The sequence below is a fragment of the Cornus florida genome, unplaced genomic scaffold (genome assembly GCF_030987335.1).
Source record: "Cornus florida cultivar Cherokee Brave unplaced genomic scaffold, ASM3098733v1 CherokeeBrave_3.0.0_Hap2_Chr10, whole genome shotgun sequence".
Classification (NCBI taxonomy): domain Eukaryota; kingdom Viridiplantae; phylum Streptophyta; class Magnoliopsida; order Cornales; family Cornaceae; genus Cornus; species Cornus florida.
This window is the reverse complement of record NW_026775580.1, coordinates 106,437,523-106,460,171: the sequence shown is the minus strand read 5'-3', so window position 1 is coordinate 106,460,171 and position 22,649 is coordinate 106,437,523. Positions and strand designations below refer to the sequence as shown.

The 22,649-nt window shown below is 35.9% G+C and overlaps 1 protein-coding gene across 2 annotated transcripts; it reads left to right on the top strand.

The window, feature by feature from the left end:
• Positions 1-1,241: 1,241 nt before the first annotated feature.
• LOC132276778 (histone-lysine N-methyltransferase ATX4-like) lies at positions 1,242-20,096 on the top strand. Of its 2 annotated transcripts, none has more exons than XM_059778384.1 (24): positions 1,242-1,726; positions 1,805-2,776; positions 3,125-3,180; positions 3,329-3,524; positions 5,695-5,820; positions 5,932-6,000; positions 6,101-6,169; positions 6,273-6,349; positions 6,486-6,578; positions 9,016-9,151; positions 12,340-12,412; positions 12,552-12,651; positions 12,796-12,920; positions 13,010-13,155; positions 13,509-13,613; positions 14,592-14,656; positions 16,432-16,651; positions 16,891-16,977; positions 17,094-17,150; positions 17,233-17,322; positions 17,655-17,741; positions 18,663-18,737; positions 19,456-19,553; positions 19,756-20,096. In XM_059778384.1, the coding sequence occupies exons 2-24, from the start codon at positions 1,853-1,855 to the stop codon at positions 19,844-19,846; spliced, it is 3,165 nt and encodes a 1,054-aa protein (XP_059634367.1). In that variant the 5' UTR covers positions 1,242-1,726; positions 1,805-1,852; the 3' UTR covers positions 19,847-20,096. The 2 variants fall into 2 exon arrangements, with proteins under 2 accessions (XP_059634367.1, XP_059634366.1); XM_059778383.1 differs by having other exon boundaries at positions 6,483-6,578.
• Positions 20,097-22,649: the final 2,553 nt, after the last annotated feature.

Sequence of the window (22,649 nt, the reverse complement as noted above, 5' to 3'; positions counted from 1 at the left end):
TAAAATATACTAGTATGCGATAGAGCACCAATTTTACTCCTAATTTTGTCTATTACTATTCATCACTGAAATCTAAATCTAGATGAATAAATTTAGGGATTATTACATATAAATACTGTTAATAACCTATATTTATTATTTGAAAGAGTAAAAGTCTAATAGTTTTGAAAAAATGTGACGTGGACTTAAAAAAAACACTATTGACTTGCCAAAAAGCACCACTTTTGAGCACATAGGTAATCACTTTTTTGTGCACAAATGTACCACTTTTTGTACTGCACAAAAATATGGTACATGTGTGCACAAAAAGTGATTACCTGCGTGCAAAAAAAGTGATACTTGATGACAAAAAGTGATAAATGTGCACAAAAATGGTACCTATGTGTCTAAAAGTGATAACTTTTAACAAATAAATAATGTTTTTTCATGTCCACGTCAACATCAAAATTGTGAGTTCGACTCCATCAAATAATAAATATAGATCATTAACACCATCAAATCTATCTTTATCCAATATTACACCGCAATAATTACAAGATCTATGCACCATGGTTATATGTAATAAAGACTCAATTTGATTCGAAATTGTATCACTTCATTTGATTGTATGTTAATGTAACAAATTGTGATTAAAAACATATATATGTTTTTTTATAGAAATGCAGAAATAAAAATTTATATGACCCACCCTCGTTCAATATCACAATTGAATGCTCTCAAAAAAAAAAAAAAAAAGAAGAAGAAGAAGAAGTTACCACAGAGAGATGATACAATCACATAAACCTTTTAAGCATGAGGTTTTTGCTAGTTTTCTAGTAGTAAAAGCAACTAGAACTTAAGACACAGTTGGTCTAATTTCTCTGATTTATATAATTTTGAGAAGTGAAATATAGAAAATAATTCCAAAATTTATTTAAGTACCACCTGGACACCTTTACTAGTACAAAGTTAAGTTACATAAAGTGAGTATAGGAGCGTGAAAGTGAGAAAAATTTAAGTCAAGTGGGAAGGGGTGACAACGAAAGAGCGACTTGAGAGCAGTACCGGTTTAAAAAAATTATAGGACTTAGGTCCAAATTACACTGCCAACTGCGCAGATCTGATTCCTTTGGACGCAAGTCTTCTTTCTCAATCACTTCCAACTGTAATACAGAAACCTTCGTGCTACCTTCCTTTTTCTATTTCACCCTTCTATGTTTCTAATTTTTTTTGCTGTATACAGTTTTGGAGCAAAGATACACCCCCACCCAAAAATTCAAAAAATGAAAATTTTAAACAGTCGTAAATATAAATATATGTATTTATCTAATAAAAAATGATATATATATATATATATATATATATCTTTCTGTATTTAATTAATTTTTGTCATATTTGATCTCCGACGTGCAGATTTCCTAAGCACTCCGCAACTCGGAGTCTCCGCTCTGCGAATTCCATAGTTTTTTTTCTCGGAAAATCTACTGTTTTCCCGGAATGTTCTTTCTCATTCTCGTTGCAATCAAATTGGACAACGATTTTTTTAATTCTTTAATTTAATTTTTATTTCTGTGATTCGCGGTGGAATAAGATTCTGTCTATACCGGTTTAGTTTCATCTCTTAACTGTTCCATTGTTCGAATTAGGGTTTCTGACCAAATTGTTGTGAATTGAGGTGATATCGTGATTCAGGCCTGAGGGAGACAATGCCCTAGTCGAATTTGAAAAATAACTAACCGAAATTCAGGTGATTCTTTATTTTTAATTTTTTCTGGATTTGTTTCTTTGAAGTTCCATGTGAAATTAGGGTTTTGTCTTAATTCAGAACGCGAAGTTGTTGGTCCCAGTGACTTGAATTTTATTGATAGAGAAGATGATTTTCAAACGGACGCTGAAATTCAAAATGCCGAACCTCAAGCGGTGCGAGGCGGAAGATTTTGATTGCGAAGACGACGACGCATGCTCTGTGAATCCCAATAAACAGAAGTCAAGCGGTTTTTACGACGGCTTCGATCAGATTCATGGTGGCAACGTTGAAGATCATATCAGCACAGTGAATTCTTGGTGCACCGGAGTATCCTATGACGCCAGAGAAGTGGAGTCGAATTCCAAGAACCACAGAGGTCGGAGAGGTATGAATCAGAACTCAGAGGTGTATCGTCCTCCGCTTTTTAAATCTTCACGAGGACGTGTTCAGGTACTACCGTCAAGATTCAATGACTCCGTGATTGATTCATGGACGAAGGATACTTCAAAATTAGATGGTTGCCAATCATATTCTGATGAAGATGAAAATCTAATGCTCAGTAAGGAGAGAATTATGCAGAAGAACCCACATTACGGTGGGCAAGTATTCAAGAAACAACGCATAGAGGACAGAGTTTCCAAGCACAACATAGATCAAATTTCTGTAAACATTGATAGAGGTGAAATGGGTTTTATAGGGTTCAAGGATTTCGACACTAAAATGCATTCGAGTTCTCATAGTTCAGTAACATCGATTGACGAAGGCAAATTTTTGCCCTTGATAGATATTGATGATTATTCACCAAGGTTGTGTAATAATTTTACCGGCGAAGAAAAATTGGAAAAGGAGAAAGCGGGAAAGAGGAAGGATTTCTTCAGGCCAGGGGACTTTATTCTGGGTGATATAGTTTGGGCGAAATCAGGGAAGAAAAGCCCAGCTTGGCCAGCCATCGTGATTGATCCCCTATGGCAAGCTCCTGACACGGTTCTTAGGGCTTGTGTTCCTGGCGCTATATGTGTGATGTTTTTTGGTTATTCCAGAAACAGAAGGGTGATCTCTCTGACTCTGTCTTTGTCTGTTTGTGTCTGTATGTACATTTTTTTTATTGTCTTGGCAAGAAGAGGGAACTTTGGCGCGCTAGCGCTCTCCCAAAACTATGGGTAATGTCCAAAAGGATAGTCTTAAGCCAGGGATAGTGATTAGTATTTTTATTTTTATTCCGACTCTAACATGGGCACACCGCTGAGCGATATGCCCTATGATGCCTCTGTCTGCACATTCATTAATTATAATAAAGGAGTATGTATGTATGTATGCACACTACGCACACAACAGTAGTGTATTTTCTGGAAACAGTACCTTTATATATATATTTATTAAATCAATAATGATGGGCAGGACTATGCATGGGTGAAAGATGGAATGCTTTTTCCCTTCCAAGAGTACATGGACAGGTTTGTACATTTTATTTTTCTTTTTAATTTTATTTTTCAATTATTTAATTTATTATTATTGTTATTGTTATTGTTATTTTATTCTTTTACACTAACAGCACAATTCTCACTAGAGCTATTGAGGTTTGTAAACTTTTTCCTTGCTCAGATTTCAGGGGCAGACACAGTTGTATGGCAGTAAGAGAAGTGATTTTCAAATGGCAATAGAAGAGGCAATTTTAGCAGAACAGGGTCATATTGACACTGGTGATAGCGGCCAGGACATTTGTCCAGTAACTAACTATAGTGGGATCCAAGAGGTGACTGGTTCCAATCAGGATCAGGAATGCTACTCTTATAACCAGGCAAGTTTCCCAGGATAAATTTTGGACTAAATTAGTCATGTCAGTCCATTCTCCTCTTCTTTACATATATTGCATGGATAAATTTTGGACTAAACTAGTCATAGCATGGATAAAGTTATAGGAATGCTAGTTGTATATTGCATGGATTAAATTTTGACTAAATTAGACTAATTAGTCATGTTATATATCTCAATACTTTTATTCTGAAGAAGTTTTGAATTTTTCTGAGGAATGCTACTCATATATTGCATGGATAAATTTTGGACTGAATTAGTCATGTTATATATCTCAGTACTTCTTTCCTGGAGAAATTTTGAATTTTTTCTTGACAATTATATTATATTTTTCTTCATTTTAATGTTCAAAACTTGTTAAATATGTGTTATCTTACAAGTATTGGATATGTGTTAGAAATAAGAAAGAATTTATTTTAAAATTATGAAGAACTTTAGGAAGGATCGGACATTAATTCACGAGCATCCAAGGAGTGTTGGTATTTGAAATGGACACGATACGGGTAAGTCACACCCCATTAGTACTTTTAAGGTCGGGATCCCATTAGTACTCTTAAAGTTATAATGCTCCGTTTGGTTGGAGGGATGGAAAAATGGATGGAAGGGAAGGTGTCTCCCTCACTTTTTATTTGGTTGGATGGAATGGATGGTAGAAAGGATGGATGAGGTGACTCTTATTTTTTTTCTGATGGAAGATAAGGGAAAGAGAGTTTTTATATTCTTTTTACCAATATACCCTTATTATAAAAATTAATATTCATTTCAAAATTTTGGGAAGGTTAAAAATTGAAATTATATATTTGTGGTAATTATATATTCTTTATCTTTTCCCCCCAATTTTGGACAGAGAGAAAATTACGAAGCCCCCTCTCATCCATCCCTCCTCAATCCTTCCTCCAACCAAACATAGCATAAGTCTTAATAGGTAGCCCTATCTTATTCTCTTATTATTTGGGGGAATTGGCCTGCAGAGTAGGGGATTAAGACAGAGCTCCTAAAGAAACTTGAATCCAAGCTTGTGGTTTTGATAAGCCTTAGAATTTAAAAATGGGTATAATTGTTACTGTTTGGTATACTATTTTTAAGCTTTGCCTGTTTGTTTGTGGATTCAAGGACGACTTCATGCTTTCTATGACCCTCTAGTGGATTATGCAGTTTTCAAACTCGAAGCCAGTGATCTTCTTTTGTCTTTTATATCATATAAATATTCAATAACCTGGAAAGTTAGTTGCCTTTCCTATCCCGTTAAGCCAACACTTCTTTCTGACTGTTTTGCGTGCCTTTTCTAAGAAGTTGCAACTTGGCAATGTAAGAAAGAATTCTGATAGTCAAGAATGACTGAAAAGAGATGTGGGCGGTGACAGAAATAAGAAGATGACTTATGATGGGGAAACCTTCTGGTTGTGATTCCTCCACACCCCACCCCTCTTTCTTTTCCTTTAATTGTTTTCATGACTGTTAGAACTATCATTGATACACAAACACATTTTTGTAATTATAATAAATTTATGTGATTTTAGCTTCCGTTCAGATTACTGTAAGAAATTAGCCAGTCCGTTGATTGTTACTTCCTGGAGTCGTCAACCAACTGGACCACTTATCTGAGATAAATGAATCAACCAATTGTACTTGAAATGAAAAATAACATGAAGATGCACAAGATAATTATGGATTATCTTGAGAAATTAGCCCAGTCCGTTGATTGTTACTTCCTGGAGTCTTCAACCAACTGGACCACTTAACTGAGATAAATGAGTCAACAAATTGTAGTTGAAATGAAATATTACATGAAGATACACAAGATAATTATGGATTGTGTTGATTACAGTGAATGATTTTCAGTTAACATCAACAATGGAGAGGGCTGCTTTTTTTTTTTTTTTCCTAAATGAGGGGGCTGCTTGATATTATATAAAACTTTGGACATATCCAATTGATAATTATTTGCATGCAGCATTATATTTCAAGCTCATTATTCGAGAAAGTATCTCATCATGGTACTGCTATTTTGTCTTGTTGTTTGATACTTGTTCAGTTTATTTGTCGTGTTGTTTGATACTTGTTCAGTTTACACGTAAAAATATAAATAAATAATAGTTCAATTTGTGAATTGTGACTGACCTGGTGTGGTTTTGTTGGGATATGTTTCCTTGCAGGATGCATATGGTAAGAAGAACACCCGGCCCTGTCATAGCTGTGGTTTGTTTCTGCCATACAAAACAGCAAATAAAGTTAAGGGCTCTACTAGTGAAGCCCAGTTTCTATGCGAACATTGTGCTAAGGTTCTGAAGAAACATTTTAATAACATGATCTTCATTTTCTTAATCTTGTTTTTTGTGATTTTAAAATACGGATTCTACTGGTGAGTGATGTTTACTGGATTTTTGTTGCAGTTACGGAAATCAAAACAATATTGTGGTGTATGCAAGAAAATTTGGCATCATTCAGATGGTGGGGATTGGGTGAGATTATCTGCAGTTTTAGTTAGGTTTATAATTCTTTTCCCGGACAAATTAACTGAATGAGCTGTATGTTCTTGTTCGGTCATACTCTTTGGATTAGGTATGTTGTGATGGTTGCAATGTTTGGGTGCATGCTGAGTGTGCCAATATTTCTAACAAACTTTTAAAGGTTTGTTCATGTATCATTCTTAATCTTTAGTTTTCATTTCAGCATACTTCTGTTACTCGAGTTCATCGTGGGAAAGGTTCACTAACTGGATTATGTTTTGAAGGTTCTTGAGGACAGGGATTATTACTGCCCTGAATGCAGAGCAGAGTCTCATTCAAACAAATCAGAGTCAAAAATCTGGTATGTCGGCACTACATGCACTTCTTTCTGCAGTTTGTTTGCTGTCAACTACTTATGCGACTTCAAAAAAAAAGCTTGCTTTGGCATTGAACCATTTTCAGTTGTATACTTACTGTTTTGACAATCATTCTAGCAGGTGTACTGAAAAAGGTGGACAAACTGCATTGCCTGATAAGATTACTGTTGTCTGCACTGGCATGGAAGGGATTTATTTTCCAAGTCTTCATTTGTAAGCCCTGATTCTTCCATTTGTATAAGTTTTATGAAAAATATTGTCACGATGTTCTTTGCCTTTTATAGAAAGTTGGTTTTGATCTGGAACAAGTTATGCTTTGCAGATCAAAAGTGCCTTAACCACCATATATCCCACCTATGCATTGTAATGGAAGGGAAGATTTGTGATAGAACTAAACTTTGACATAATTTTGGACAAAGTGGTTGCTCTGAGACTCGAATTTACCTTTTTTATGCAGTTCGAGCTTTTGCCATTACATCAAACACCTACCCTAAGACCTGATCTTTATGTATAGCTCAGGACTTTTTTTTTTTTTTTTTGGGGGAGGGGGGGGGGGGGGGGGGGGGGGGGGGGCGGGGTTGGCGAAGTGAGTTAATGATTATTTTCTTGAATCTATATCATAAACATGTAGTAGTGGATGGTAACTATCCAACTATCAGAGTCCTATAAATATCAAACTTACTGTATATGGTAAATTTATTTATTTTTCTCATATAGTTGCACCAGGTGGGGGGTTTAATGGGTGAATGGAGGGACCCCCTTGTGAAACCCATTTTGTCTTTGGTTTAAGAAAGAATATCCTTTTCCTCTCATTTCTTTTCATAAACATCATAACGCAGACAATAAAAATCATTTTATTTATCCTTGTAAATCTCAAGCAAGGATACGTTTTGCAGCCTTGGTCGGACATTATTCTAATGCTGAAAATATTAGAGCAATGCCTAGACCTATAAGGCCAAGGCATCTAATGTGTGACCCTAAAGCTAGGCAGCTATGTGTGCCTATTTAAACTTTTGACGATATTGATCATAAGAAATTGATATGTTATTTACACTTATCAAAAATAAGAAATTGATATGTTATTTAGATGGGGTATATCATGTGAAAATTTTAAGTGAGCTATTAATTGCTTGTAAACCAAAGAACAGTCTAGAAAAAAACTGGCTGAGGCTTTTTCTTTATACTGGCTTCTTTGAGAAGCTGAGGTGGGCCACAAAATTATTGGGATAAGGTTTCGAGTTAGTTATTATGATCAAAGTAATTATTATCATTTTTTTCTTTTTCTTTCCCCTAAATGTTGGAAAAAATTTATAGATAAAACAATATGGTACAAATACAAAAGTGAGGCCTGCCCTCACCAAAATCAGGATCCTAACACAGAGATCCCAACGCAAAACCTTGCAACAAAAAGAAGGTGTAAAGCTATATGACGTCTTGGAGGCATACCCCCAAAACATCCCAAACAATACACCTAAGGACAGAAGGGCTTCTATGAGACGAGTCATGAGCTCTACGATTTCTTTCATTCCAAATGAAGTACAGTGTTGCTGTGAAAATTACTCTCTGCAGTTTGTGTCGGATACCTTTGCCAGCAGCTTGATGGACATACATATTAGCTAGCTCCAAAACAGATCCTGGGATCCTTAAGTTCCACTGAAACAGCTCCACAATATCAGACCACACCTCCCTTGTATAATTGCGATGAATAAATAAATGGTCCAGACCTTCTACCTGCTTGAGACACAAATAACAAACTGAAGCTAGTGATTCACCTCTCTTCTGCAAATTTGTTTTAGTTAGTATAGCATTTTGCAGAACCAAGACAGCGTGGACTTACCATCTAGGCCTGCCACCATTCCAGCACAATGTGGCCCATGAAACATTAGGCCTCACCTCCCTACAAGCCTCCCAAGCTTCCCTGAAAGACAACTTCTTAGTATGCCACAATAACTGATATACACCACCATGGATTTTAAACTGTTAAATGTACTGCAGCACCTCTTGAGCCTCTGAACAGAACTTTGAAATATCCCATTGCTTCTCAATGATAAAGCTACTACTCAATAATAAAGCTACTAAGGAGTGAGGATTTGTCTGAACATACCATCACGCCAAGGATCAATAAAAATTCTGATTGCATTCCCATCCCCAATTCTATATCTACAAATTTTCAACACAACGTCTCTAACTGATACCAAACTCTTCCAAATAGAAGAGAAGAGTATGAGTCTCTAAAGCAATTTTTTTATATTTTACATAGAAAGGATGAATTTTTTTAAATGTCGATTGATTGTTGAATAGGAAGATATGTCGAATTAAACTTCTCTGCTCTTGCAGTTTTTCTTCTGTTCCGTGTGACATGTCAGTCCATTTAATAAACTTCTAGTTTATGCTCGAGTCGGTTGTGCTTGGGTAAATGCCTAATATTCACTCATCAGCCATGACAAAATAATAAAAATGAATGTGTCTTGAAAGTTTAGACACTAGCTTGAGATAGGTAAATCAATCTGTATTGCTTGTTTGTTGTGTTAACAAAGGCTGATTATTTCCAGTTTGTTGGGAAAGAAATTTGTTGTGATCTGATTTTTTTTACTCTTCAATTTGGGAAGGAATTTTCTTTCTATTGACTTCTGTTTATCTCCTCTTTTAGAGTTCAATGTAAGTGCAATGCATGTGGGACAAAGAAACAAACGCTTGGTGAATGGGAAAGACATACAGGTTCTAGAGCAAAAAAGTGGAAGGTTAGCATTAAAGTGAAGGGTTCAATGCTAACGCTCGAAAAATGGGTTTGTACCAGATCTTGTCACTTTGAAAGCATTACAAAATTCTCTGCTTAAATTTGTATATAAACTTGTTTAGAAAGTTTATCTGTCATGAAGGTATTTTATTTCTTGTATTTGTGATAAATACTTGTTATATGTATTTGATTTATGGTTCACAGCATAGGTTTTGATCTTATATTTTGACTTCCTGACCCTTTAAGAGCATCATCTCATTGCCTATCATGGATCTAAACTAAAGCAATGATCCAATCTATTGCTGTAACTTGTACTGAACTTATGAATTTAATCTACTTCACTACTTGATTGTCTATATTCTTATGCTAGTAGTGCCGGTGAGAACTAAAAATCAAGTTGACATCATGAATTAATCATTTTTGTTATCTTATGATTGCATATTATGTTATCCTGCCTTTAGATACTACCTACCCAGGATTTCAAAACTATTTCTCCCTGGCCTTGTTAAAGGATTTTTATTTTTTATTTTCATTATTATTATACTGTTGGGCAACCAGTTTTCTAAGCGTTACCTATATATTTCACCATTTAAATTTGTTTCGGGTGCTTTATTGATTAAATGGCTGAGGGCGAGCCGTGGTGCAACTACAAGGTTGCTCTATTTTGACTTGGAGGTCACAGGTTTGAAACAAGGAAACAACCTCTCCGCATACGGAGGTAAGGCTGCGTACATCCAACCTTGCAATGGGGGGAGCCTCGTGCATTGGGTTTGTCTATTGATTTAATGATGGTTTTTCTATTCTGTTTACTGAAGCACATGAAATTTTACCCAACCCCATATATTTAGTGAAATGTATGAAATACGTATGAACCCAGTCTATAGATTTTCTTTTATTAGTTTTTAAATTACCTTTGTATGATGTTATTTTCCTTTGCCACATTAAGAAGTTTGTGCTTGGGATGGATGAAGCCATTCTTTTTGGTGTTATCTTGTTTTCTCCACATTGGCCAGAGCTTCTTTCTCATTTTGTAATAGCTTTCTTTTTTTTTCTTGGTATGAAATGCGAATGTGGAGATGGATGTGCGGTAAGACTAGAAAGAATAGAATTAGAAATGATCTCATTTGAGAGATGGTTGGCATGGAAACATATGATTCATGTAGCCGACCCCAAGTCGATGCGAAAAAGGTTTGATTGTTGTTGGAAAAATACTAAAAAGTCCATATCAAAAGTTATTAATCCAAAAATGCAAGGATTTTTTTTGTTGAATTCGGGAAATCCATAACAGAGTAATTTGTCCAAAAAGTCCTGTGTAAATGGTTGTTTGTGTAGCCATTTCTTGACATAAAATTCCCTCTTTGTCTAAAGTTTCGTAAATGAAGAGGATGGCAAGCATGATTGGAGGATCCAAACGTATTTGCCGTGTTTTCTGATTCCAAACATCTCTTTAAATTTATTTTTCATATGGTGATACTCTCTGGGCTAATAAATGAATGGGCACAGATGTTTTATCCTTAAGTAGAACATGGATACTGACTTGGTAGATCCTAAAATGTAGGACAAGAACACGGTGAAGACCCAGCAGTGTATAAATGTTACTTTTTTTTAATATATACACCCATTATGTCCGGAAAATATATAACTATGATCAATGCTTTTAACTTTTGTACTTAGAATTTCATAATGTGGAATATGAAACTCAACATATATTGTAAATATATTATTTAAGGTATATACTACTAGTACTGGTATTTTACTCTCTTACTATATGAAAGGTGTCCATTGTATGCTCGACTTATGGTTTTCACATGTACAATGTCAAATTTCATATTAATGTGTGCACACTGCATAAGTCATGTACTGGGAGTGATTGGGATGTGTTGTCTAGGTGCCCAAAATAATAATATTTAATTTTAGTTGTGGACGTGGTAATTGTGTATTTTATCTGGCAGGAGAGTTAAGATAGACTGTTTGAAAAAAGTTGGTCTCTCCTCTGATTCAGATTCAAAAAAAGATTGAGCATGCAGTTTCTTGTCGTCTGATGGGTATGAAAAATCTGAAGATATCTGGTTTGAACAAAGAGTTCCTAGCCCAATGGGGTGTTAAAAATGACAGCTGAATGCTCTGCTGTGGTTGTTGAACCTCTGCTGATGTTTGAAGCTGTGTTGCTGATCCATTTAATATCCTCTGGTTTGCTGATGTACATTTAGATGCTGTTGTCAGTCGTATTGTTATTGTTAACCTGTTATTGCTGTCACTTGTTATCTGGTGGGATTGTATTAGTTCTGTTTTGTTTTTTTGTAGCTGCTAGGTAGGTATGTGGTTTTCTGATGTGGGTGATAGCTTGACTTTCTGTTAGTAGTTTTTTTTTTTTTTTTTGTTGATTTTGGAGTTGTGTTGGTTGGGTGGCTTTGACCGTTTTTTCTACTTTTATTTTTTTCTTCATATCAATATAATTATCTTAGCCAAAAAAAAAAAATTTGTCAGACGTTTATAGGATTGACTATGCTGACACAAGCCTGACAGGGACATGACACCTAAATAGAACTGTCTGTGTTTAGTACTACATTAAGAATTTAAATGACAAGATTGAAACCATTCTGTTGCCGTCATACCCTCATCAGACCCCAGAAACCACCACATGAGAGCAGCCACATCATCCTCTTTTTACTTCCTCTGCCAAGCTTTCACAGCACATTCTCTTACTCTTTACCCTTCACCATTACAAACCCCATTTCGTCTCTACTTCATCTTTTTAACTGAACATCCTGAACCACCATCATCTTTATACTCTCTTTAGTCTTCTCTCGCTCTCTCTCTCGGGAACCATCCGTCATCCACAGCTCCTTCAAGCTCATAATCACCATCAATCACCACCTCCCATCGTTGTCAACAACAATCACCACCGCCCTTTTATTAATTGTCAATTTCCTTACAAACTAAGCTGTTAGAGAGAGAATAGTTAGGTTTTTATATCATCAAGATGACCCCTCAGAGTTTCACTCCTTCATGATTGTGTCAATCACATTGAAATTCGAGTCTAGGACCTTATTTATTCAATACCATTTAATGCTCAACTCATATAAAAGTTTAAGCTATTACAGAGGTTTATTTAGGTATTTATTTCATCAACTCTGTAATTTTTTGCAATCTTTTAATTAGAAGGTTTTTCCTTTTGTTGATCTGAATTAATAAATAGACCCTTTGATATTTCCCACTAACTCGAAGATGCTACAGATTGCAGAACATAATGCACTTGGGTTTAATTCTCTGAAGTTGCAGAAACAACAGTTATTTGATTTTTTGCAAGGTATGTCACGTACATCGTCGCTCAACTTTTACATTTTGAAGTTACTATGTTTTCCTTGCTGCATCGGCAGCAAGGTATTTTGGTGGGTATGTTTGAAACAAACAAGAAATTGATTCTATTACTAGTTTCACTATGACAGAGAAGTATGAACCTGTTCATGCAAAATGGACAACAGAACGATGTGCTGTTTGTAGATGGGTTGAAGATTGGGACTATAACAAAATTATTATCTGCAACAGGTACTTCCATCATCTGTGTATCATTATGGTTGGGCTTGAACTCTATATGCTGGTAGGAGATTGGATCTGTTATTTATTTATTTATTTATTTATTTTTTGCATTCAAGTCAAGTCATTCGACTGATTTTTATTTTTCCGTTACAGATGTCAGATAGCTGTTCATGAAGAATGCTATGGAGTAAGAAACATTCAGGACTTCACATCATGGGTTTGCAGAGCATGTGAGACTCCTGATATTGAGAGGGAGTGTTGTCTCTGCCCCATAAAAGGCATGTGATCCGATGTACTTGTTTATTGTTAAAACTTCTGGTTTTTCTGAGATTTAGATTGTCACTATATTTAAATACTGCTTCTGTAGGGGGTGCTTTGAAGCCAACTGATGTCGACACCCTGTGGGTTCATGTCACATGTGCATGGTTTCGGCCTGAAGTTGCTTTTTTGAGTGATGAGAAAATGGAGCCTGCCACCGGACTCCTTAGAATTCCATCAAATTCTTTTGTGAAGGTACAAGTCCTGTTCTAAACTGATTGTCCCGGGGTATATCTTTACTGATGCTTCAACCATTAGAATCACATCACATTTATCTGTCAATCTGCGTATCTTCTTTCTTATTCTAAGTTTCACATAGTTGAAGGAGATTGTTTGCAGCATATAATAATTTCTTTTGCGATTTTATATTACATTTAGTGAAAAAATAGATCTATATAAATTAGATGTGGCTTTGTTGAGTTTATTGATTTAACTGTTAATATATACTCCTGATATTTTTGTCTGCTGATAAATGTAGAAATACCATTTAGTAGTACGAATTTCCAAGTTTTGTAATCTAAATGTGCCTTTATTTGCATGAAGTGCAGATGTGTATAATTTGCAAGCAGATTCATGGTTCCTGCACCCAATGTTGCAAGTGTGCCACTTATTTTCATGCAATGTGTGCATCAAGAGCAGGATATTGCATGGAAGTAAGTTTCTTTACTTGAATTTCTTGTTACTGGGGTTTGTTCACTTGATGTTTAATTATTACTGACAGTGGCTACATTTTTTTTCCTTATGGGTTTATCTTCTTGTACTCATTTTGTTTATATGCTCATTATCTACGCCACTTGTCATCTTAGCACCGTGAGAGATTTGATTTGATATGACTTTTGATGTGGATGTGTAGATCTTCCATCTTTAGAAGTATGCTTGTTGAGCATAACCTAGCTTAGAGACCTCAGTCAGTTCGTATTTGTATATGAAGGGCAAGTTACACTTTAAATGAGCAATAATCGTCATTGATTCAAATATACATAGCGGGAGAGAGTTTGGCGGATACTCACTAGAGACTCCTTAAAGTCAAAGCCTTACCCAATCTCAAGGTTCTTTGATACTCCCTCTGTCTCCTAATAAGTTTCGCTTTTGGGAAAGTGAAAAATTCTAAAGCATTTCATGTACTGGACCGGGTGATGACCTCAAGCAGGAAAAAACGTTTCTTGAACTGACTTTTTTTTTTCATAAGTAAATTTCATTAAAAAAGCGCTCAAAAGGGGAGCAAATCCCAAGGACAAACACAAGGTCAAAAGAACCTCAAACCTTCAAAGAGGCCAAAAAAACAACAATCTCCTCAACAGATCTAAAATCTCTCCCTGAAACCCAATCACTGGTTTTATTGGAACAAAGCACATTTAAAAGACTTAGAATGACTTGTACTGTAGCCAAAGTGCCCATTTTATGGAAATTATAAATGCTACTTCCACAAGACTAAATAATAAGATGCTTGATCATTGGGCATATTCTCATGCCAATTTATTCAATGTTGATTGACTCAGCTGTTGTGATTTAGTTTTAGATGCAATTATCCACATCTCATTCAATTTGTGTATATTCTATGTTCTCTTTTTATTTGTTTTCTCACTTTTGGCGTTAGTTGATTTCACTATTCTGATATTTTTAACTTCCAGTTGCATTGCCCAGAGAAGAATGGGAGACAGATAACCAAATGGGTATCATACTGTGCTGTACACAGGTAAGAGCTATGCCTGTGTTCATGTTTTCGTTCATCTTCTTCTTTGCACTTTACTTCCATATTATGATGGGCTCTTCATGAAACGCAAATTCTGCTCTTTATCTTTTTAACCAGCCCTGGAACCTATGAAGTTTGATATTACAAGCATGCTAGTGTTATTTAAGAAAATATACCAGGTAGATCCATCCTTCCCGGAAAGGAGGCCCCAGTGATGTATGTGTTTTAACTTATACACCTCCCAAAAAGATAAGAGGAGGGGGCAAAGATAAAAATGAACAAATGATGCGTTCTAGCACACATAAATCAACTATTATTATTTAGTTAATTCAACAACAACCAAGCCTTTTCCCAATTACTTGGGGTTGGTTACATGAATTGTTTCCTCCGCTCTATTTAAGGCCATAGCTTCTGTCAATCCACATACTATCATATCTTTCTGTTATTTAGTAAGTTCACTGAAACAAATTGATAAATATATATTTTTTAATAATGGTCAATTAGTAAATGCAATTACAACAGTAACAGTGTGACATTATGGTTACTTTCAGCCAAAATACTAGGTTGATAGTCCCCACCCACGACGTGTGCGCGCATGCTTCTGGGTGCATGCATTTGGAGTTCTTCACAATTTTTTCTTGCACATGTTTTTTTTATGCAGTAAATTCAACTGTATTGAATGTTTAGTTATTCATTTTATATTTTGTGAACTTGGTACCATTTACAATCCGTTTGGATAATGCAAACATTATTGATTGAAGGGTGCTGGTTCAGAAAAAAAAAATGAAGAAGAATACAATATAGCTTGGAGTAGATGTATATAAATGGACTCACTTGTGAGTTGTCGCAATATTTTCAATGTCGCATGATTGACTACAGTAAATGCAGTTATTAAATTTATTAATAGACATGTAAATGCTTCAAAGCAATCCTCCGAGTCCATTGCTCATTCACACCAGTCATGGAATGAATGTTGTTGCATTTTATTAAGTTTCTTGTTGAATCACTTGCATTTTCTTGCAATGTTTCCTGCAGTACAAGAACAAAGGGCACAAGAATTGCATGAAAATTTTGGTTCATGTCTGCTCCAATTGACATGATTTTTACAAAATTGTGTCAAATTTGACGAGAAAGTGCAATTGAATCCTGACCTTGGAAGATAGTGCAAAAAATATAGTTTCTTTTCTAGTTTTGGTTTTCCTTCATTTTTTTGTCCAATGATTGATACATATATCTTTGAATAAAAAAGAAGTTTGATTTTTATATCCTTGCTACTCATTTGGCTTTCTTACAAAATAGTGGAGTTCAACAGTTGATGCGTTCTAACGAAGTCTTTGCCACCATTGCTTTGTGTTGTGGATTAAGCACAATAGTCCTCTTGGAATGCATCTATTAAATGAGCACCTGACAAAGTTGGATGATTTCTTTTGGAACTTAAATACATTTGATAAAGTAGTTTAATATTTTTGAGGTTCAAAACTACCATTAGATTTTATATTTTCTAATAGCTGTGTTAATTCATATGCAATAAGCAACTCTTTGGCTAAGTTTAAAGCTTAGCAGACTGTGTCTTTTTTTTTTTTTTTTTTTTGGATAAGTATTCTGGGTCTTCTCTAATTTTCTGGAGTTCAAAATCTCTAAATTTTGATTCTTTAGTGTAAGTAGCTAGTCACCCACTCTGGGGAAAGATTGAAAATAATGGTTAGTAAAAAAAGTTCTAGTTCTCTTGCTGTATGCGCCATCTATCAGCTCAGATTTTGTGCCTTGTTTCTTTGCAGGACCCCAAACCCAGATAATGTACTTGTTATCCAGACTCCTTTAGGGGTTTTCTCTACCAGAAGCTTGCTCCAGAACCAGAATCAAGAACGGTGCTTTAGGGGTTCGAGATTAGTTTCATCTAAGGGAACAGAACTTCCTGACTCCTCAACTCAACAGACTGATGACTGCGAGCCACTCTCTGCTGCAAGGTGTCGCATCTTTAAAAGATCAAATAATAAGGTACTCTGCTAATGCACCTTGTTTGTGTCCAAAATTTTTATCCTGTTTCTTTTTTCTTTCTTTTGGAGGGTACTTCTGTCTCTCGTCTATGCGTTTTTTTCTATCTACCCTGCGAAGCTTGCTGTTCTTTCTTTATGAAGGCAAAGTCTTTTTATTTTTCTTTTCCAGATAAGCTTGTATTAACAGTAATTTTATATTGTTGGCCTTTTTTCCTTTGTGTTTCTTTTCATGTTTTGTAGATGGCTGGGGGAGAGCCAATATTCCATCGATTGATGGGGCCACGTTATCATTCCTTAGATGCGATAGATTGCTTAAGCTCATACAGCGTACATCCCTCTTTGTTGTTTTAGATGCATATATTTTTTAATTTGGTATACTTCTAAACTGTTTTGCGTATGATAAATAAATTTTGGAACCATGTTTGTATGTTCTTTTTCCACAGGAAATTGACGACCCAAAGAGCTTTTCTACTTTCAAGGAACGACTGAATCATTTACAGGCAAATAATATCCCTCTCTCTATCATTACCACTTTTCTAATATAAATTTTCTTATGTCGTCAGTGTTTTCTCTTTGCTTCAGAGAACAGAAAATCATCAGGTTTGTTTTGGTAAATCTGGTATACATGGATGGGGTCTCTTTGCACGTCGGAACATTCAAGAAGGAGAAATGGTACTCTTTTAATATACTAAATAGTTTGTATTGGACTTCAAAAAAAAAAAAAAAAACTCCTAAATATGTCTATTTCTCAAATTTAGATTTTAAATCTTTCGAATTGTAGCCACCTTCCATGTATTAATCAATTTAGTTGGTAGACATAAACATAATGTTTCATTATTTTTCCATCTATATGATCTACAATCAGTAGACTCAACATAATTATTTATTGTTTGGACATCTATTTGATATGTCCCTATCCCCCACCCCCCTCCTCTTCTTTCCCTTTTTGAGTTGAATTACTTGATTATTGTGCAGTCTTTAATTCTGGGCACATTTGTCTCCAGGTTCTTGAGTACCGCGGTGAGCAGGTGAGGCGCAGTATTGCAGATTTGAGGGAAGCACGCTACCAGTTCGAGGGCAAAGATTGCTATGTGAGTCCATCCTATATTTTTGCATATGTGTTTGTTGTACGTGTTCCCTCCTGATCCAATTGCTGGGGAATTGATTGATTTTATTGAGAGCTTGAGACTTGGATCTTGTTGATCTGTGATGGGGTCAAGTTGTTAATAGTAACTCGTAGATCAAGATTACAAAACTTGGCAATTCTCTCTTGCATTTTTTCAAGTCATTAAAAAATTTCATAATTTGTCATTACAAGACTTGGCAATTCCCTCTCTATGACTGGAAATTGTTTCAGGTAGGTTTCTTTTGCCTCCCAAGATCCTGCCGCTTGCCTCTCTCTCTCTGTCACACATGCCCGCGTGCGCGCACACACATAAGAAGAAAGTAGTCGAAGAAGTATTTTTAAGCTCAGGCAATTTAAATATTCATGAATCATGACGCCATAAGTTGGACCTACTAAATAGTTGAACTTGTTATACATTGGGCTCAACTGGTAATGTTTTGCCCGTGATCATATTTGTGTTATACGATAGTTGAAGTTACCCTGTTATACATTGGGCTCAACTAGTAGTGTTGTGCCCGTGATCATATTTGTGTTAGACGATACTTGAAGTTACCCTGTTACCCTAAAAAGGGCTAATCCAGTGCATGAGACTCCCGCCATTGCGGGGTCTGGGGAGGCTCACATGTATGCAGTCTTACTTCCGCGTGGAGATGTTTCCGGTTTCGAACCCGTGACCTCTAGGTCACAATGGAGCAACTTTACCATTGCGCCCCGTGACTAGATTTATTTATTTTTTGCTTCTACGATTAGAAATTGCTGGGCTTATTTTAAAGTGACCTTCGTTCTAAAGAACTCTTACTGCTAGTTTGATTTGTATGTGATGATTATAATGTGATTTCCATTGTCTCCTTGTGATTCTAAAAGTTGGATGAAATGTTTTCTGCAGCTTTTTAAGATCAGCGAGGAAGTAGTGATTGATGCCACAAACAAGGGAAATATAGCACGCTTAATCAATCATTCTGTAAGTTCTTATTTTGAAATGAAACAAAAAATGAACCATCTTCTTTTTTTAAATCTAAATTTACAAGGGCTGCGATTTGGGCAGATTGGGTTGGTTTGGTACAGAATGTAGGTACTAGGTACGCAGTTCTTGCCTGTGATTCAACTTGACCCGGTTGGTCATGTTACCCAACTATAGTTGTCCTTTATACCGACAACACTTGTATGGCAAGAACCACATTGAATTTTACATTGGGCAGGTACTGTACTCATTCTTTACAAAATCAAGAGTCCAAGACCACAAGTGTGAATACTAGAATAATAGGATATTAATAATTTTTGGTTGAGCTTCATTGCTTTTGACTGTTACACCTCATCAACACCCAATTGTTGAATTGTGTGTGTGTGTGTGTCTATATATTTAAGCCAAGCCCAATATTGTCTTTGGGAGCATCAATCAATACCTGCCCCTTTGATAGGTTTGACTCCCCTAAGTACTATCCGTTCTATTTACTGGTAAATCTTTTGGCGGGCATCGATGGCTGGCCATTGACCAGCATAACTTGCCCTTTCCGTTTATGGGTTATGATGGTGTCATAAAGGCTGTGGATGTAGACTTTTTACTTTTCTTTAATCATTACTTAAATTAACTGTGTGTTCATTGGTGTTATTGTCTTTTGTGTGTGTGGTACTCTTATGTTCACTTGTCTGCCATATGAAACGTTTTTACTCTGCTACAGTGCATGCCAAACTGCTATGCAAGGATCATGAGTGTGGGTGATGAAAGCCGGATAGTTCTTATAGCCAAGACTAATGTTTCTGCTGGTTCTGAGTTAATGTATATATCTCTCTCTCTATGTTCATTAAGTTTAACTGCAGTGTATCAACTAGGAAAAGAAAAAAGAAAAGAAAAGAAAAGAAAAAGGTTTAGCTGCAGTTGTTCCTACAGTTCCATTTATGTTTAGTTCATAAATTGGCTATTATGACTTTGGCATTGACGAATATTTCTGATGATGGCATATGTTGAATCTGTCTGACAGGTATGATTACTTGTTTGATCCTGATGAACGTGATGAATCTAAAGTCCCCTGCTTATGTAGAGCTCCTAACTGCCGGAAATTCATGAATTAGATAGATTACAAATATATAATATGTGTATATATATAGATGGAGACAGACAGCAATTTTTTCTCTACAAGGAGCACCAAATAATGAGGATCTCACATTTTCATCATAACAAGCTTAGGATTTCTTTTATAGCATTATTTGTAATTTTTTCAATTACTAAAAAAATGTAAATGTACAGTCGATTTGTCGAGAATTTTGTAAATATTTGCATATCTTCCTTTCAATATTATATTCTTATAATTTTTTTTGTTCATTCCCTGAATATTCTTGTAAAATATGTATTGCGAGAATTGCTTTCCCCTAATGATCATTCAAGCAGGTATTGCTCCGGAGGAGTGAGTCAATTGCAGAGAGTTGTAGTCTGTTGCTCTACCTCTTGAAGAATGTAGTTGGTGATAAACCTAAACCGCCGCTGAAAACCTTATTTGTTGTAGTGAAAAGAGGGTCAGTTTTTCAAAGGTTGGTAGGACACCTAAGACAGAGAAATTAGAGTTTGTTCATACAGACGTGTGGGGGCCTTCTTTAGTTTTATCTCTTGGTGGCTCATTGTATTATGTTACATTTATCAATGATTCTACGAGAAATGTATGGATTTATTTTTAAAAAAATAAATCTGAAGTATATGATACTTTTAAGAAGTAGAAGGCCATAGTGGAGAATGAGACAGGCTTAAAGGTGAACTGTTTGAGGTCTGATAATGGTGGTGAGTATGAAGACAGGCTTCAAAGAGTTCTGTGATGTTAATGGGATCAGAATGGGGAAGACTGTTCCTAAAACCCCGTAACAAAATGGGGTTGCAGAACGCATGAACTGAACCTTGAATGAGCGTGCTCGGAGTATGAGGATACATGCTGGATTGCCTAAAATGTTTTGGGCTGATGCAATTAACACTGCAGCATACTTGATCAATCAGGGACCTTCTGTTCCTTTGGATGGAGGCTTACCAGAGGAGGCTTGGAACAAAAAAGAGGTAAATCTTTCACATCTGAAAGTGTTTGGCTGTGTTTCATATGTACATATAAGTTCTGATGCTAGAAGCAAGCTTGATCCAAAGTAAAAAAAAAAAAAAAAAAAAAAAAAAAAAAAAAAAAAAAAAAAAAAATTGTACTTTTATTGGGTATGGCACTGATGAGTTTGATTATCGATTTTGGGATGATCAAAACCGAAAAATAATTAGAAGCAGAGATATCGTGTTCAATGAGAAAGTAATGTGTCAGGATAGGTTAACATCAGATTCTACTAATGCACGTGCTCATGCTGAAAATGATGAGTTTATTGAATTGGAGGAAATCTCTGAGGAAGATTTGTAGAGGAGAGTTCAAAACAATCCAGAAAATATAGTTCCACGGGTGGAACAAAGCACACCTATTACTGCATTGAGATGGTCCTCCAGAGTCTCCAAACCTACATAGCGTTTCTCGCCTTCTTTACACTATTTGTTGTTGTCTGGTGGTAGTAAACCAAAGAGTTATGATGAAGCAGTGTAGGTTGGTGATTCAACCAAGTGGGAGTCAGCTATGTAGGATGAGATTGACTCACTCATGTCAAATCAGACATGGGAGCTAACTGAACTACCAAAGGGCAAAAAAGATTTACATAACAAATGAGTTTACAGAATCAAGGAAGAACATGATGGCAACAAGTGTTACAAAGCCAGATTGGTTGTCAAGGGATTTCAGAAAAAACATGGTGTTGACTACACTGAGATTTTCTCCCCAGTTGTGAAGTTGACTATAATCAGATTGGTACTTGGAATTGTGGTTGCAGAAAATTTGCATTTAAAGTAGTTAAATGTGAAGACTGCCTTTCTCCATGGTGATTTGGAGGAGGATATCTATATAAGATAGCCACAGGGATTCACAGTGCCAGAAAAATAGGGTTTAGTATGCAAGCTGAAAAAGAGCTTGTATGGTTTGAAGCAGGCCCCCAGACAGTGGTATAAGAATTTTGATGGATTCATGTGCAGTAATGGTTTTGCGAGGTGCTATACAGATCATTGTTATTATGTTAAGAGGTTTGAGAACAGCTACATTATCTTACTATTGTATGTTGATGATATGTTGGTTATTGGGTCAAGTTTCGAGAAGATTAAAAATCTAAAGAAATAATTGTCTGTGCATTTTGCGTTGAAAGATTTGGGTGAAGCAAAATAGATTCTTGGCATGAGGATTTGCAGAGACAGGGTGGGTAGTACTTTGAAGCTGTCACAAACAGAGTATGTTAAAAAGGTTCTCAGCAGGTTCAGCATGCAAGATACAAAACCAGTGAGCACCCCATTAGCTAGTCATTTCAGACTAACTAAGGAACAATCACCCAAGACAGAGGAAGAACGAGCATACATGGAAAGAGTTCCATATGCCTAAGTTATTGGCAGCATAATGTATGCCATGGTTTGTACCAGACCGGACATAGCACATGCAGTGGGAGTTGTGAGCAGGTACATGAGTAATCCCAGGCAGCATCATTGGGAGGAGGTAAAATGGATCCTTAGGTATTTGAAGAGTACCATAGAAACATCACTATGTTTTACTGGGAAAGGAGTTGTATTGCATGGTTATGTTGATTCAAACTTGGCTGGTGATATGGATAATAGGAATAGTACTACAAGGTATGTGTATACTTTGGGTGGTACAGTAGTGAGTTGGGTCTCTCAGTTGCAGAAGATTGTGGCTCTATCGACCACAGAAGCTGAATATATTGCAATTACAGAAGCTAGCAAGGAGATGATTTGGTTGCAGGGTTTTTTTTTGGAAGAATTGGGTAAGAAGCAAAAGAATAGTATTTTGTACAGTGATAGTTAGAGTGT

Excerpts from the sequence above, each read along its gene's own strand:
- LOC132276778 (XM_059778383.1), top strand. The coding sequence starts at position 1,853 with ATGATTTTCAAACGGACGCTGAAATTCAAAATGCCGAACCTCAAGCGG. Across the intron at positions 6,350-6,482 it reads AAATCAGAGTCAAAAATCTG|CAGGTGTACTGAAAAAGGTG; the intron begins GTATGTCGGCAC and ends CAATCATTCTAG. Across the intron at positions 9,152-12,339 it reads TGCTAACGCTCGAAAAATGG|ATTGCAGAACATAATGCACT; the intron begins GTTTGTACCAGA and ends AAGATGCTACAG.